This window comes from Populus euphratica, unplaced genomic scaffold, assembly GCF_000495115.2.
Source record: "Populus euphratica unplaced genomic scaffold, PopEup_1.0 scaffold271.1, whole genome shotgun sequence".
NCBI lineage: Eukaryota > Viridiplantae > Streptophyta > Magnoliopsida > Malpighiales > Salicaceae > Populus > Populus euphratica.
Genome location: NW_011499926.1, coordinates 567,734 through 584,970, shown reverse-complemented (window position 1 = coordinate 584,970; position 17,237 = coordinate 567,734). Strand labels below are relative to the sequence as shown.

The 17,237-nt window shown below is 34.9% G+C and overlaps 3 protein-coding genes and 1 pseudogene across 5 annotated transcripts; 3 read left to right on the top strand and 1 right to left on the bottom strand.

Annotated features, from left to right (window-relative positions):
• The first annotated feature begins 2,873 nt into the window (after positions 1 to 2,873).
• LOC105135753 (glucose-6-phosphate 1-dehydrogenase 4, chloroplastic-like) lies at positions 2,874 to 5,983 on the top strand (annotated as a pseudogene).
• A 1,025-nt stretch (positions 5,984 to 7,008) lies between these two features.
• Positions 7,009 to 7,886, top strand: LOC105135691 (protein NIM1-INTERACTING 1-like). 2 transcript variants are annotated; one of them, XM_011040697.1, is made up of 2 exons: positions 7,009 to 7,229; positions 7,349 to 7,886. In XM_011040697.1, the coding sequence occupies exon 2, from the start codon at positions 7,373 to 7,375 to the stop codon at positions 7,745 to 7,747; it is 375 nt and encodes a 124-aa protein (XP_011038999.1). In that variant the 5' UTR covers positions 7,009 to 7,229; positions 7,349 to 7,372; the 3' UTR covers positions 7,748 to 7,886. The 2 variants fall into 2 exon arrangements, with proteins under 2 accessions (XP_011038999.1, XP_011038998.1); XM_011040696.1 differs by having other exon boundaries at positions 7,009 to 7,240.
• A 1,611-nt stretch (positions 7,887 to 9,497) lies between these two features.
• On the top strand, positions 9,498 to 11,887 carry LOC105135692 (putative pentatricopeptide repeat-containing protein At3g49142). The gene has a single exon (XM_011040698.1). The coding sequence runs from the start codon at positions 9,669 to 9,671 to the stop codon at positions 11,700 to 11,702; it is 2,034 nt and encodes a 677-aa protein (XP_011039000.1). The 5' UTR covers positions 9,498 to 9,668; the 3' UTR covers positions 11,703 to 11,887.
• A 794-nt stretch (positions 11,888 to 12,681) lies between these two features.
• Positions 12,682 to 15,804, bottom strand: LOC105135693 (uncharacterized). 2 transcript variants are annotated; one of them, XM_011040699.1, is made up of 5 exons: positions 15,602 to 15,804; positions 14,458 to 14,799; positions 14,231 to 14,335; positions 14,093 to 14,140; positions 12,682 to 13,146 (listed from the first exon to the last, which is right to left on the bottom strand). In XM_011040699.1, the coding sequence occupies exons 2-5, from the start codon at positions 14,722 to 14,724 to the stop codon at positions 12,907 to 12,909; spliced, it is 660 nt and encodes a 219-aa protein (XP_011039001.1). In that variant the 5' UTR covers positions 14,725 to 14,799; positions 15,602 to 15,804; the 3' UTR covers positions 12,682 to 12,906. The 2 variants fall into 2 exon arrangements, with proteins under 2 accessions (XP_011039001.1, XP_011039003.1); XM_011040701.1 differs by lacking the exon at positions 15,602 to 15,804 and adding an exon at positions 15,369 to 15,569.
• Between the last annotated feature and the right edge of the window lie 1,433 nt (positions 15,805 to 17,237).

The following is a 17,237-nucleotide window of genomic DNA, read 5'->3' as shown; positions in this document are numbered from 1 at the left end:
CTCTCTCCCTCTATATATATATATATATATATATATATATATATATATATATAATTAAAATTCATCATCATGAATTCATCCATTGATTCCCATGGCTGAACACCATTCACCATGCCCATTGTTTAGACACACCTCATTATCGGCTCTCATCTGCTGGCAATATTCTCATAAGATTTTGGTGTGTCTATATATGTATTGGTATTTTAAGTTAAATGATGGAGACTGGCTATTTAATATTGTGTATCTACTTTACTTTTGTGTGTGAGTGCATTTTAAAAATATATTTCGTATAAAAAAATATTAAATTGATTTATTTTAGTATTTTATGATAATCTTAATTTGCAACGTGCTGATGTTGAAAAAAATATTTTAATATATTTTTAAAAATATTTATATAGAAATACTTGAGATTTGAAAATAAGGACAAAGAAAGGATTTTGAAATATTTCGAGACATTTTTTTAAAAAATTATTATTTATATCTATGGTATATATTCTTGAGTGTTTTTTTGGATATTTTAAAAAATAAAAAATATATAAAATACATAAAATATCCAAGATAATATAAAATTTAGTATTGGTGAACATGAAAACATACGAAAGATATATATTAAATTATAACTAAAAACTAAAATATTAACACTCATATAATAAAAAAATAGTGTGTTATTTTTTCTATTTTTTGTTTTTATTATGTAGTTTTTTGTTTTTTGAAAATCTATATTCCTAGTATATTTTCATTTTAAAAAAACATAAATTATTTCTATTTATATCTTTTGGATGATGTTATTTATGGCTACCTCATTAAAAGTATGTGTGAGTATACACACGCGATACATGCTTATTCTTCATTACTTTTTTTTTATATATATATATTGGTTATTAAATTAAACAATTTGAATATAGCATGATTGTTAAATTCAAATTACCTGGAATTATTATGATTCTAGATTTAAATTGCTTGGATATAGAATTGTTATTAGACCTAAGTACCTTGGATTGAAATTAAGAAATGCTATTTTTTTTTCTAAACTAGATTCCAATTATTTTCTTTCTTTTCTCACCCATCAATACTTGAATTTGATATTATTGTCAAACCTAAAATACTTAAATTCTTTGTGGTTGTGAGATCCAAAAAACTTATATTTGATATCAATGTTAAACTTAATTATAATGACTGAAATCTGAATATACATCATTTGACGTATTTTTTTTTTAAAAAAAATTATTGAGATAAATGGCATGTTATTTGCACCATTATTAAACAAATAAACAATAAAATTCTAAGCAATTTGGGTATGATAAATATATTTTATTTAACAAACAATAAATAAAAATAACAATTATATACTTTTGTTGTAAAAACAAAAAATAATATAAATAACAAATCATCAACAGCAATTATATCATACCATGTAAAACAATACAATTACGCATCTAATAAGATAATATATAATTAAATTTGACTACCGTGAAACATTACCCACGCTTTTTTTTAATGGTACGAGTGTCCATTCCATTACCCTTCTAGGACTAATTTGAATTTTTTTCAAAATCTCAGTATTATTATCTATAATGAAACATAAGAAAGTAAATAATAAAATGGTATACAATGAAATAACTACGCGATTTTTATACATATATTAAAAAATATTTTACTTTTTTATAAACTAATTAGATACAAATAATTAATCCAAGACTTGATTATAAATAACTTCCTCTGTAGGAAAATTATTTCAAAAGAAAACAAAAGAAAGCCTCTCACCAACAGCCCATTGTAGTCACTAGTTCCGCACTTCCTCTGGGAAAGTCCAATTTACAGTCATCTGGTGTCCTCATTTAATCCACTACAACCATTCTCGCCAAACGCAAGTTACATTCATCCTCAACTATCTCCCTCCCTCTTCTTCCACCATGGGTAAAAGAACCGAACCTTTACTGTCTAAACCTCAATAAAATCCAGAAAGGATGTCACTTTTATTCCCAACTCTATCAATACCCTCTTGGGATTCTTCAACTTCTAGACCCATTTCTCCATGTTCGAGTTCTCCCAAAGACCCTCCTTCTAGCTTGCAGGTCAATGAGATTTTGCACTATAAAGTACTGAACCTTTTGTGATTCTATAAGTGCCCTTTTGAATATATTACTAAGTTTGTTGATTTCTGGCGGTTTATGTTAGCTTGTGACAAGGAATTTTGGAGGAGGTGGTTTATGTAGAAGGTTTTGTGGGTTAAAGCTATGGACGACACAGAGATTCAATATTTGGCAAATGAATAGGAAGTCTGGACCTTTGAAGGAGTTCATGACTCCAAAAAATCAAAATTTTCCCAATGGTTAGTAATAGTTCATTGTTAATAGTGATTTTTATTACTTACAAGTGTAAACGTGTGGGTTAATTTCAGAGGAGTTTGTGGTGAAAGATCGTGCTTCGAGTGTTAGTGATTCATTATAGTGATAGTCTGTGTGTAATTAATCGAAAAGAGGAAAATGGAAGTAAGTTTTTGTTGTGATGAAGATTCATTGTTACTAACATGTATTTGTGTATGGATTTTAGTTGAATTTGTAGTAAAGGTTTGTTTTTCGACTGTAGATTCCACTGAAGATTGTGTGCGTGACAGTTTGTGTATTGAGTGTTGCTTCATGGTTAATGATTTATTATATTGAAAGTCTGTGTTTTGTTGTGATGATTACTACCAAAAGGGTGCGCACCTGTGTGTGTCCATTTGAGTTGAATTTGTTGTCAAAATGTGTTTTCTGAGTGTCGATTCTGATCAAGAGACAAAAAGAACTTCGGAACCTGAAGAAAGTTCTTGCATGAGCTCCAACCTGATTCCTTCGCAAATGTAGTGCCTTTGCCAAGTCATTCCTTGAATTATCCGACTGAGGGTGGTAGAGGACCTTCTCTCTGCATTGCAGTCATTAGCAACTGGTGAGCTAGCAAAGGGGGAAATTTTTCAAGCATTATTTGCTCTGTATTATAATGGATTTCTATCTGAGGTGAGGTTTACTCTGATGTCAATACTCAACGTTTCTTTGTGTACATTCCCTTTTTTTGTACATGTATCTGGTAAGCTCGGTATGTGGATATACTTCAATCATAAAGGGAAAGTGGAAATACATGAATTAGCGAAATTAGCTAGTCTCCAGTATGTTGTGTTCATATCCCTTTACACTGGTTTACTTTTGTATTTACTCTTAGTTTGAGTAGTTTTATGGATGCAGGATGCTGGTATCTTTGGTTATTCAAGAAAGAATTTGATGGCTGAAGATCTCAGATCCATAACAGCTTCAACTTTGACTTGTCGCATTGGTCACCAGTATGGTTCTCTTATCACCTTACGAGTTTTCAATCAATAATTTTATTGAATTATGTGGTAGAATGGTCAAAATGAGCAAGCATTTCTATATATGGCTGGCACAAGAAGATGCTTCCAATTAACATTGATCCACAATCATGCCAAAGAAAACTCAATCTTTCTGAACCTCCCTGTGAAATGACTAAAACAAATATAGCGGGTCGCTTATCAATAAAATCTCACAGCTTTAGTTAACAAGGGCATTGCGTACGGAGAATATCTGATATTTATTCCTGGGCCTGTCAATTGCGTTGTTAATACTACCCACAACAATGCTCATTAAAAAAATTCTGTAAAATGAAGTAAATGCTAAAAGTAAGAATATAAATTATTGAATGTATGCTAATGTCTTATGGTTATTCCTGTATCACAGGTTCTCAACTTTGCAATAATCATCAATTTTTGGAAATGTTTCAGGCAGAACTGTGGGGACAAATGGAGGCTTTCCATAGCAGAATTTACAGTCTTAAAGGACGTTATGATAACTGAGAGAGGATTTCAAAGCTAAAGGCCAGAATGGAGCAGATTGAGGTATACTTTTACTGGCACATGCTTAAATATTAAAATTGCTTTCTGACTAGGTGGGGTTTTTGTTGACTGTAAAATAGAGTAGCTGGATTAATTGATAACTGATTCTGTAATAGCACACCAATGCAGGTGGGATCTAAAGCAAACAGGAACACTACCTTTCTGTGTCACAAGAAGCACTCCGTGATGTTGCATCCTGTCTAGCTGATAATACCCTAACACTGAAGAGCTGGAATCGAATAATATTTGTGAAACCTTTTGGGTTTGATGCACTGTCTTCTCACCAATTCACAAGGTCTTCTCTCTAAGTGTGATGAGAAATAATTATACAAGTGTCAGTTGACGTTAGCTATATCTGTTCCGTGTGTGCGCAATATTTGTTCAGTAAGCACATTTTCTTTTGTAGCTATTCACTTCAGTTGATTGGAATATGACTTAAATTTTGTGCACATCAGGATAGATCATCTGTTAAGAAGGAACCTCATTGATAACCTCACAGTGGTGAGGTTCTCTAGTCTGGTCTTGGAGCCATTATGAAGCTGAACTTAATGTACACAGTATGCAGGTGAGTTTATGTATTTTATTAATCTGTGCTGCATTCTATGATGTGGCAAACCTTAAATACACCACCTGCAATATACCGCTCAGTCACTGAAACATTGCATGATATTTCAGATCATTTTATCAGAAGACTTCGTCTTGCACACATGTTCTGTGGAACTTCTATGATAATTTATGTAGAAGATCAAAATTTGGCACTAAAAAAACCCAAGATACTTCGATTATGAGATTGCCTGATTTCTCCATGGCTCATCATTGTTTTCAAATTTGAATATGAAGATTCAAGAATCCAAACTCAGCTCTTGAATTCTGTGCTGAATGAAACTAGAGAACAAGGGAATTGTGCGGGGTATTTATATGCACATAGACACATGCATTGTGTTAGTTCTTCTATCTATGTGATAGTTACTAGGGGGAGGAAATGGTGTACCATTTGCTTACACTATATTGAATTTTCTGACCATGATGAACTACATGAGGCAGAGTGGAGATACGTGTACATTTCCATTATGTCCCCGAGAACCTTTATTGTAAACGTGTCAAAGTACATATTGATCTGGCTACTAATGAGATGATCCTGAGTGATGCACCTAATGAAGCTATTCTGGTAAAGATTAATAATAAGATTCCAGGACTTGGCTTGCAGTTGGATGCTTCTGAACTCAATTTGCTGTACAAGGACAAGCAAGCACTTTCACGTTACAAGACATGTTCTGTCTAAATTCACATTTCCAAGTGAAGCCAATTCAGCACCCACCTTGTTCTATAATTTGACGTCTGGCTTTTTCTTTATTTTAATTCCTTAGGTATAATGCGGAGGTTCCTGAGTCATATGAGCATCTTCTTGATTTCATTGATGGGAGCGTTGAGCTTGCTGCTGCATGGAATATTCTAACTCCAACTCCACAGGAGATAGACAAGAAACGTACGACGCCAGAACTCTATGAACTGGGAGGTAGAGGTCCAATTGTACCATATTATCTTTATGAAAAATATCAGGTTCGGTGGGTTGGTGGACAACTGAAGCTTGTTGAAGGCTTCGAATCTGATGTTTGAGAACAACCACATGCATGATAGGCATTATGAAATAGTCATTCCGTCTCCAGGACCACAAGAAATAAATAACTGTATATATGTTTAGCGTGTAAAATTATTCTGATTTACTGAAATGTTCAGCTAACATGTTCCCTGTTTGATTCTGTTACCAGAGTCCAGCTGCCTTAACTAGCAAAATAATGGCCTGCTGAGGGTGATTGAAGCTTCTTATGGGAGCTTCAAATCACCATACAATCACGGAGAAAAGCTTTGGAGATCCCCATCAATTTCTTTTTCCTTACAATTTCCAAAGTAAGATTCAGTTCTATGTTGTTGACAAACAATGAACTTCAATCACACGCTTCTGTATCATACAATATCATGACATGCTCAACTGTCAGAACTTGAGTTGTGTTTTACACATTAACCCTGGATACCATGCTGTTGTGCATCAGTAGCAGAATCTACTTTCCTGTCAATAAAGTTGAATGCCAGTGATCATGGGGCTCTGGATTTGCCAGCTTGTGGCCCTTAATAAAGATATTTCTGTGAACACAGCTTATCTATTGATGGAACTTGATGTTTAAAATTTCAGCAAGAATAATGTGAATTGTGGTCCCACCTGATATCGAAAGTATCTTATTTGTGCATTAAGTTTGGTTGACTCCACTGAAGACCTAGTTCACTTACTCTAGTTTAAACTTGGCTAAATATTTATTACAGCTCTGGCTAGTTAGGTAGGTAATTACTACTTAAATCCAAAGTTCACCATCCATTGCCCATGTGAATAAAAAGCTCAGTCATAGTGGTCCAACTGCCATATTTTGAATCTATTCATGTCAGACAATCTCCATCCAGTATAATGTCTTCATCTTACAAAAGCAGGTGGAAGCTGCTTACAAGGGAAGTTGTTGCTTTTACCCCCCAACTCTGTGGTTGTTAAGCAGCTTGTACAGCAGGCCGAACAGACTTTCAGCTTTGCTTCGTTGAAATATGAAAGAACCTCGAGCCCAACTTTTCAATTTGCTACAAATTACATGTCATTGTGAAGCTCCACTTGGAGGATGACAACCATAAATTGTACCTTAAACTAGTATGAGATCATCAATATGACATCACGATGACAAAATACAATTGATTAATTGCTAGAGTGATAGAGTCTGCTATGAACATAGAACAAGTAATGAAGGAAACCAGACGGCAGAGAAATTAGTTTTGTAAGGTGTCAATTAAATACAGGCCATAAAAGTATACCAAAAGGAACCACCAATGCATATATTCTCACAAAAATGTCAGGCTGGCCCTCTAGGAAGACTCCAAAATGACAATATGTCATGGTGCTTGCATCACCTTTATTCGGTATGCTACACAGCATCACGGGCAGCAGCCAGTGACCTTATTAGCCATTATTCTTTTCCATCCATAGTATCCACTCCATCTACAGCCAATCATTCCTGAAGAGAATCGAGGACTCACTACGGTTTTTATCTGTTTTTGCAAGAAATCAAATCAAAATTTCATTACGCTTATTGGTGGGCTAATTTTTAAATCAGCTTTTGTACATTGAAACTAAAGTCTGCACCAATCAAGTCTTAAACAATTATTTATATATGGAGGGATGCTTTCACAATATTCAAATCAAAAATGAAAAGCCAAGCCCGTTTCTGTAAAAGAATTCTTGTGATACCTGCACTACATTATGGTGACTCTGTACAAAGAGTCAACTAACACGGTTTCTAGAGTGGTCATAGTGCGAGTCTAGTATGTGGTTTGGTTTAACCCATCAAACTACAATAACCCATACTACAATAAGAGATACTCTATGGTCTACTGCTTATGCTTCTCTCTTTGATATTTTTTTATTTGTAGGAGGAAATAGCTTGCTAGCTTGGCATGGAGAGGGAAGCAAAGAAGAGGAAGACGGAGTATGTTGAAGAAGAAGAAAAGGGAAAGGAAGATGATGATGATGAAGAAGAAGAAGAAGAAGAAGAGAAGATGGAGAAGTTCTTTGCTTTGCTGAGAAGTACAAAACAAATGCATGATCAGATAAGAAGAAACTCAAATAGAATATTTAAAGAGAAAGAGGAGATCAGGAAAGTTGGAGAAGAGAAGGTTAGTGTGGCTTGGAATCCATCATTTCTGCCAGAAGACTTCTTGGAGGATGGCAAGGATGGTCAGGCAGCAGCCGGTCCTTCCAAGAGAAAGGAAGAAGAGAAAAAGGACGAGGGAGAAGAAGGCACTGGCTTGGACCTAAAACTTTCTTTGTAGAGGGGAGCTGGCCTCCTCCCCCAACTCCCTTTTCTCTTCTTGCATGTTGAGAAGCTTTCACAATGAAAGGTCGAGCGCTACAATAAGTAACAGCAATACTGGGCAGCATTTCCATGATGTGCTGAGTTTATCGAAAACATATTATGTATGCTGACGTCTCTCTGGCTTGTTTGGGTCTCTATATATGAGGTAATTGAGTTTTTTTTTTTTAAGTTTATGTTCTTACACAAGTGATGGGATAACCTCACTGTTTGAAGCGGACACAAGAAGTCATGTAAACACTTGTTCGACGAGAACTCATGCTGTATTTTTTAAATATGATTAGTGCATTGATTCTAAAAAAAATACAAGGGTAGTACGCCATGCACTTCTCCTGCAATACTTCTTCAATTCACATCTGTTGATCTTCAAGAGTAGTTACCAACCCTTTTTGCCATGGATAGAGCTGGTTTGGTTGGAGCAGATAGACTCGCCTATTGTAGAGCATTTGATATCACATACAAGGCTCCATCTGATGAAGCTGAGCTGATGCGCATTGTTGCTACAGCGGCAGCCATAGATGACACAGAACCAGCTGCTTCAGGTTCCCAAGGGCAATGGAATTGGAACAATTCTCTCCCCGAACAACAAAGTAACCGCACCGGAGGTCAGAAACGTGAAATGGGGTAATTGTCTCTGGTACAGATCTTATCAGGCAATTGGCTAAAGAGCATGAGATGCTAATAATTACTGTGGAAGACGGTTATATCGAAATGTATCTGACCTACATCCAAATGGTGTGTGCTTGATTTCTTGTCACAAAATAACAGAAGAAGAAGAATTGTTTGAGTAACTTGTCAACATTGTAATTTTACATGTAGCAATATCTAATTTTAGAATCCAGAGAATTGTCATGATAGTAATTTAAGGAAGATTAGCTAGAAAGTGCATGTATCTCAGCCTAGAAGGTGCAGCTTTACCTATTCTTTTATCGTCACTGCATCAGACCACTATTTAACCTTAGTATGAACAGAAGTAATCTTTGCAATCTTGTTTGTTTCCAAAGAAATCATGCTTCTCATTGTTAGAGATGATCGTTGTTTTCGCCAATTTCATGGTGGAACTCGCTGCTGTGCAGGCTATTAATGGTGACTGATTCTGAGTGACTACTCTGTTGTGATACGTTGCCTTGCTCATCATGTTGTGTTAAGTCACAAGATATATAGGCTAATTATTAGAAAGCCATGACTAAAGGCTTTGAAACTGGAAAGATTTAGAAGGGATGCATTCATCATTCTAGAATTGTATCCAGTTCAACTGTCAAGCCTAACAATCCATTGGGTTGCATATAAGAAAGAGCCCTCCAGAAACTGATGGCCCATTTGGTAACCAGAAACATGAAGGTAGGAATGGAGTTCGGGAAATCATGAAGTTGATGAAACGAGGACTGCTACTCCATCTTTGAGGAGAAGCAACATTTCTTGCTGGCACAAGATTCCAATTCAGGACGCGACATTGTATCGAAATCCTCAGTGAACATGTTAAATCTCAAAATCGAGGTTGCGCATGGGATATATAGCATCATAGTCTCTTTGAAAGAATTGGCTCTAGGATTCAATGTGGAGTTACATTTCGTCCTGCAAGACAGTGCCAAAGAAAAGAATAGAAGCTCCCTTGGTAGTTGTCTACACATTATTTTTTATGTTTTACATGATTTATTATATAAACAAAAGGGACTAAAAACATAAAACACCATGTAACCTTTATGTAACACATAGAAGAAGAAACCAAGAATAAATCTTTACAGATAACTAATTAAATGTTATTAAATGTATAATTTGTAGTTTTATCAAGTGGGTCTGTAATCTTTATCAAACTATATATAACTCTGTTTCACAGTTGAAGTGATACGACAATCAAAATCACAGGCACAGATTAATTCATGAAAACATTTTCTTCTTTTTCCCGCCAATTTTCAACTGCTAAACAGACAAAACCCTTTTCTTTAACAACCCAAAACCCACAACTTTCCCCAAAATTCACAGCCCTAACAGAAGACTTGTGTAATAAAATTTTGGACGAAAACCCAGATGCCAAAACACTTAAAAAGCTCCATTCCAAGATTTTCATTGACCTAAACCTTCACCCAAACCCTTCACTTGGCATCAAATTAATGAGGGCTTATGCCGCTTGTGGTGAACCATGTTACACACGCCACATATTTGATGAAATTACTGACAAAAATGTTGTGTTCTTTAATGTCATGATTAGAAGCTATGTTAACAATGGTTTATACCAAGATGCTTTACTTGTTTTCAAAACCATGGCTAATCAGGGGTTTTATCCTGATAATTATACTTATCCTTGTGTGTTAAAGGCGTGTTCGGTGTCTGGGAATTTGTGGGTTGGCTTGCAAATTCATGGTGCTGTTGTGAAACTTGGGCTTGATATGAATCTTTATATTGGGAATGGGTTAGTTTCCATGTATGGGAAATGTAAGTGTTCGGATGCGGCAAGGCGAGTTCTGGATGAGATGCCAGGGAGGGATATGATTTCTTGGAATTCGATGGTTGCTGGGTATGCACAAAATGGGAGGTTTAATGATGCATTGAAACTTTGTAGGGAAATGGAGGATTTGAAGCTAAAACCTGATGCTGGCACATTGGGAAGTCTCTTGCCAGCTGTGACGAACACATCTTGTGATAATGTTTTGTATGTTAAGGACATGTTTGTGAAGCTGAAAGAAAAGAGTTTGATTTCTTGGAACGTGATGATAGCAGTGTATGTGAATAATGGTATGCCTAATGAAGCAGTGGACTTATATTTGCAGATGCAAGTGCATGGGGTTGAACCCGATGCTGTCTCTATTTCTAGTGTGCTTCCTGCTTGTGGGGACCTTTCAGCTGCGGTGTTAGGAAGCCGAATCCATGAATATGTTGAAAGGAAGAAGCTTCGGCCAAATTTATTATTGGAGAATGCATTGATTGATATGTATGCAAAATGTGGATGCTTAAAGGAAGCAAGGGCAGTATTTGATCAAATGATGTTTCGGGATGTTGTGTCATGGACTTCTATGATCTCTGCTTACGGCATGAGTGGACAAGGTAAGGATGCTGTTGCTCTCTTTAAAAAGATGAGGGACTCAGGTTTTACTCCAGATTGGATTGCTTTTGTTTCTGTTCTAGCAGCCTGCAGTCATGCAGGATTGGTTGACGAGGGGAGGTATTGCTTTAATCTAATGGCTGAGTATGGGATAACTCCAGGGATAGAACACTATAATTGCATGGTAGATCTATTGGGACGTGCTGGGAAAATAGATGAGGCCTATCATTTGACCAGACAGATGCCAATGGAGCCTAACGAAAGAGTTTGGGGGTCTCTGTTGAGTGCTTGTCGGGTTTACTCTAACATGAATATTGCACTTTTGGCTGCTGACCACCTGTTCCAGTTAGCTCCTGAACAGTCAGGGTATTATGTGTTGTTATCCAACATTTATGCAAAGGCTGGAAGATGGCAAGATGTGGAAACGGTTAGGTCAATCATGAACAGCAAGGGAGTCAAAAAAATTCCAGGCAATAGCAATGTTGAGATCAACGATCATGTTTACACCTTTCTTGCTGGTGACCAGTCTCATACTCAATCAAAGGAGATCTACAAGGCGTTAGATGTATTAGTTGGAAGAATGAAAGAATTAGGTTACATGCCTGAAACTGATTCTGCTCTTCACGATGTGGAAGAGGAGGACAAAGAATGCCATCTAGCAGTTCATAGTGAGAAGCTGGCAATTGTGTTTGCCATTCTGAATACAAACCCTGGAAGCACAATCAGAATTACCAAGAATATTCGTGTTTGTGGGGATTGCCATGTTGCTACGAAGCTTATATCCAAGATCGTTGAACGAGAGATCATCATTAGAGATACTCATCGTTTTCACCATTTTCGTGATGGGGTTTGCTCCTGTGGGGACTATTGGTAACTGATGCTGAGCATTGCAAGTCAGAAACATAATCTGACATGATAAAGGACAGTTCTGAATTGTGATTATAATCATCTATCTTAGATTATATCGCGGATTAGGATTATTTTTATTAGTGTTGCACTTTTAAGGCTATGAATAGAAGGTGTATTGAGAATGTATAAAGCCATAAGAAATATAAAATATCTTACACCTTTAAACTTTTCTAACCTATTTCTCTTTTTAGCTTTCGAGGGTGATTGGAAGTTCTTTTTAGCTTTTGAGGATAATTAAAAGTACAATAGTAATTATTTTTTAAAGTATTTTTTATTTAAAAATATATTAAAATAATATTTTTTATTTTTTAAAAATTCATTTTAACATCAATCCATCAAAATAATCTAAAAATATTAAAAATATATTAATTTAAAATTAAAAAATATAAAAATTTAATTTTTTTAAAAACACTGACCACTCACAAAGCCAAAGCCACAACTTCAACGTTGAAACTGGAAAGAGTAGGTGGCAATGCATGTAGCATTCTAGATTTCTAGTTCAGATTTCAAGCCTTAACAATCCATCAAATGGCTCAAATTTGATAATTCAAGTGTCAATTTAAGAAAGTTGAAGTTATTCAGGGCAAGAGATAGAGCATACAATGCAAGAGTTTTCAAGAACTGATGGTCCATTTGGTTTACCAGAAACAAGAATCCAAGAAGGGAAATCAGCAAGCCAGAGTGGATCACGAAGAAAATAGAATGGCATATTGTATTCCATGTTTGTGCCTTGCTACCTTTTGAGAGTCTTGACATTTTTTATTATGAGATAGGATTTCATATTCCAATTTGAGAAGGGTAAAATTCCACCGAGTTGTCGACAAAAACCCTTTCTGGAGCAATATTGAAAGCACCAATTGGTGGAGGTAGAAGCTATGTAATGTGTACAATGAATAAAGATAATAGCGAACTGAAATCTTATTCATTCACATAGTAAACTGGCATTCAAGAACCTTTCAGTCAGTTGCCAAACCTTTTGGGAAAGGTCGAAGAAAGTACATGAGAAGTCTTTGAGCAACCAATTAGCACACTTTTTTTCATTCACCATACACCCATTCGTTTATTAGAACATTTCGATACAAGCATCCATCTTAACAATAGTCATCCATTACTGTACAAGCTTAAATGCTTGTGGAGATTAAGAGCAAGATGGATGATAAAAGATATTACTAATACAAAGAAGCAAGTACCTCCAACAAGGAAGCAGCAAATTGCATTTGCGTCTCCTCATCTATGGTCAAGAACAGAGGTACATGCACAAAGAGAGACTTTGTCCCATTTTGCTCTGCGAACCGAAGTGAATGGTAGTAAACATAATTGCATACAAAGCGGCCTGCATCATCAGATGTCATCACCTCATAGCCTTTCTTTTTCAAGATCTTTGTGAGCTCCTCAACAGGAAGAGTGGTCTGTGAGCATTGAGAAGAAGAAACCCTTATATAAAGTGCAACAGAACAAAGGCAACAAAAATAAAATGCATCCAACGATATCTCTACATCCTACCTAAAAACAGAATTAGAACCTAGTACAGTATTTTTCACGGCAAAACGTCCTAGACAAAGAAAAGCAAAGAAGCTACAAGCAGAGAGGATAGTTCTCTCTTCATTTCATTTGCTTAGCCTGGCTCTGAAAGGGTAACTCCCACATAATAAAATAGATTCTAGTTTACATAATTTAATGGTATAGTTATTAGCTTCCCCTGATCCAATTTCTCTTCTTAATGGCAAAGAAATTGCAAAGAAAAGAAATATTGGGATCCATAAACTGATGGGTGACATGATCCAAATTACTGCCACAGGAAATTTCTTGATGTTTACGTTGCCTTTGACAATTTGAATTAGTATCTGAACAGTTTAAGATGTGATTGTCCCAAGAAACAGATGGACAACAAAAAAGTGCACCTAAAAAATCAATCGCATAGTTCAGATACTTCCTATTAGCATAAATTGTGTGGTATCAAGTCATGTCAGCTTTCAAACTGAAGAAAGTAGCACAGAGGCTTCCAATGAAAGAAGAAGAGCCAGTTTCTATTGAGCACCAAATCAATAGCATAGAGGCTTTACGCCACCAAATACCTTTGCTTTACAAGTAAAGGAACACTGGAAAGAAAGGAGAACTGGCCATGGAATATTCTGCTACTTTGGTGCCATTAAAAAGATAGGATGTAATGTAAAACAAGGAGCATTGGATACCAAAAAAAGGGTCCAACCCCAAAGAGAAGAAAAAAACCGAAATCATAATAAGATGCAATAAAAAAAGCACTAACAAATTGATTATTTCTATTTGCCAGGCGACATAGCATCAACTTTTTGAAAAATGAAGGAAAAGAAAAGGTAAATTGAAACCCAAATATACCTCTCGAACTCGTGAAATTCCACCATCTGAAGGAATGATGGGTACTTTCTGCAAACCAAAATAATGGAACTCTAAAAACACCCAAAAAAAAAAACCCTCAAAATCACTAAAAGAAAAGACCTTAATGATTTGTCTTACCTGTGGCTTCCATCCCAATTCATCTGGACAGCGAAAAGTAGCTTCATTGACAGCTTGATGCTCAATGGCAAATCTTGTTGCCCCGCTATTGACCCCAAAGTGTAGCTGAATGAATCATTTGCAAAAACAGTATCGAGTGGCACGCAGAAAACATAAGATGTTGGAAGGAGTCAGACAAGCAATATACATGAAGCTGAGATATGAAAGAAAAGATATATGGATGATACCCAAATGACTCTTCCAGGACTTGAGGATTCAGAATCCTTCGAGTTTATGGAAGATTGAAATATTTGGTAAAGTGGAGCGACCGCTCCTTGTCCTGCAGTCTCAAGAACACTGCAACTCCCCAGAATCACGCCTTTTGGCATGCCCTTCTTCTTCATGTACTCTTTTATATTACCAACAATTGTCTCAGTTGGATTCTCAGCAACTCCATGGAATTTCTTGAATCCAGTCACATGGACTGTTACAGCTGGAGGCCCTTCAGACCCCATTACCAATTCACTTTATCAAGATTTACTTGATCGAAAAGGTACTATAGCATGAAAATTAGATTGAAATCCAAACACCTGCATGATTCAACAAAAAATCAGGCTCATCAGCCTCGCAATTAGACTCGGTTAGGGATAATAGAACATAGAACTACTACAATTCCAATCATTAACATTCAAAGAAAATTACAATGCCCTTATCCCTTGTTATAGTCAGTGACAAAACAAAAACAAACTCGCTCCTTAGACCTAAAATCCTATCAAATTTGGCTTAAAAATTACAGAAAATACATCTGCAGACATAATTTAGCTATCATGGCAATGAATTTCAATAATAGAAACACTAAATGACTGGACCCTGAACAATTCTACTCTTGATGAAACAAAATTTCACGACTTTCTGCAACTTTATATGGAGAAATTGACAATCCAAGTACTATACTGACGGAACCAATAGCCTCAATTCAAGATAAAACACAACAAAGGAGTAAAGTTTACGTCTTTGTTGATCAAAGGAACAATAAACAACGAAAAACATCAGAATTAAAAAAAAAAAAAAAAAACTAATAACATATCTTAAGATTCTGCAGATGAATCTGATAATCTAATCCAGAATCATTTAAGTACACAGCTCAAAAAGATCACACCTTTGAAAGAAAAAACACAACCCCAGATGAAATAAACGACTGTAAATCCAGCTGTACTCAAAATTCAAGTTGGTACACAATCAGGAAACAACTGATCAAGGACCACCCAGATGACCATATATATCAGGAAAATAATCAAAACCCAGAAATCGATAAAAACAAAAGGGACCAAAAGCATCTATCTTGAAATTCAAAAAGAAGAAAAAGATGAGACCTTTCCTAAATTTTCTTACCTGTAATCTTCAAAAGAAGGAAAGTAAGAGAGGAAAGATAAAAAGGATAATAAGTGACTCAACCACCACTTATCTATTGAAAAAAGTTGATTTAACACTAATGACGAACTGATTAAGATTCCAATCAATTTATAAGAAGAGAGAGAGGGAGAGAGAGACAAAGGAGTTGAAAAATATTTTTTTCTTGATAGGTATTAAAAATATTATTATTATAATAAAGAATGTGGTTTTATCGGAGAAGGTTCACTTAAAAAAACAAAATATTTAAGGTAAATAAAAATAATAATACAACAAAAACTACATGTAATTTAGGTATTTTTTATTATTTATTTATATCATTATGGTAGTAAAATATAGGAGTTACCTTTGTTACACATATAGAGAAATGAAAAGCATAACATTTACCGTTGGATTAATAACGTATTTGAAAACGTGATTAAAATTATATTTTTTAATATTAGTATGTAGAGTTCAAGTTCCCAATGGCTTCTCCATTGGCAGAATAAGGTGGGTGGCTAGGCCTAGGGCCTAACACTGTCTATCCATTTATTGACGAGTGGGAGAGCACTTTGGCCTGCTGCAAGGAATAGCAAAGGCTAAAGAGCGGTTGTTGCTTTTTCTTGTTTTCCGGTTAGACAATGATTTGTCGGTTCTTTCATTTTTATTCTGTAGAAAAGAAATAATATTAAAACACAAAAATAAATAAACTTTTAATTCTATTTCAAATCTTCAATGGCTGGGCTTGTGGATCAAGGAGGTTTACTTCATGTTTTGATTTATTGAGTTTAAATTAATTCTCAAATCAATATTTAGAATATTTTTATGGAAGTTAATGTCGGTTTACTTGATTTTTAAATATAATTAATTGCATATAAAAAAGAGCTCATAGGAGGTGAATTAACTGCCAAAATGTGAAATAAAAACTCATGAGACAAGTAATTTATCAAAGCTATAATGCATGTGATTGAGTTTAAATAAAGAGATAACTTGATACATATTAATTAGTTGATTTACTTAGTTTTTAAATATATACTCAATTAATTATTATCGAACAAAAAAAGGGCTCACAAGAAGCCAGTTATTATAAAAAAAAATGAAAATGAAAATGAAAATGAAATAAGAAATAATAAGAAAAGATCACTATTTGAGAAAAGATATATTCACTTGATCAATGTATCTGAATGAATTAATTTGAAAATATAGCTTGATTTTGATTAACATGATTGATTTGAAAATATATATTTAATCTTTCAAACTCATAAAGAGTGGATTAATATTAGCTAAAAAGAAAAAATAATAAGAACTCAGGTACCATGCATGGTTTGAATCTCATATCTCATGTGTTCTTATTTTAAATGAAAATAGCATCCAATTTACTAAACATTTATGCAAGTTTATTTTTATAAAATAATAATAAAAAAAAAAAACAAAGAGAGGGACAGGCCATGGATCACGTAGAGCAATACCTCAAATGTATTAAACTATTATTGCTTAGAAAACATTAATGTTTAGGTGAGCTATCATCGTTCCATCTTATTGCTAAATTTAAGGTTTAAGATTAATAATTAATCTTCTTGGCATGTGTATTTTACTAATTTAGATTAGCAAGTTAGTTAATTTGTACTGTATTCCCTTT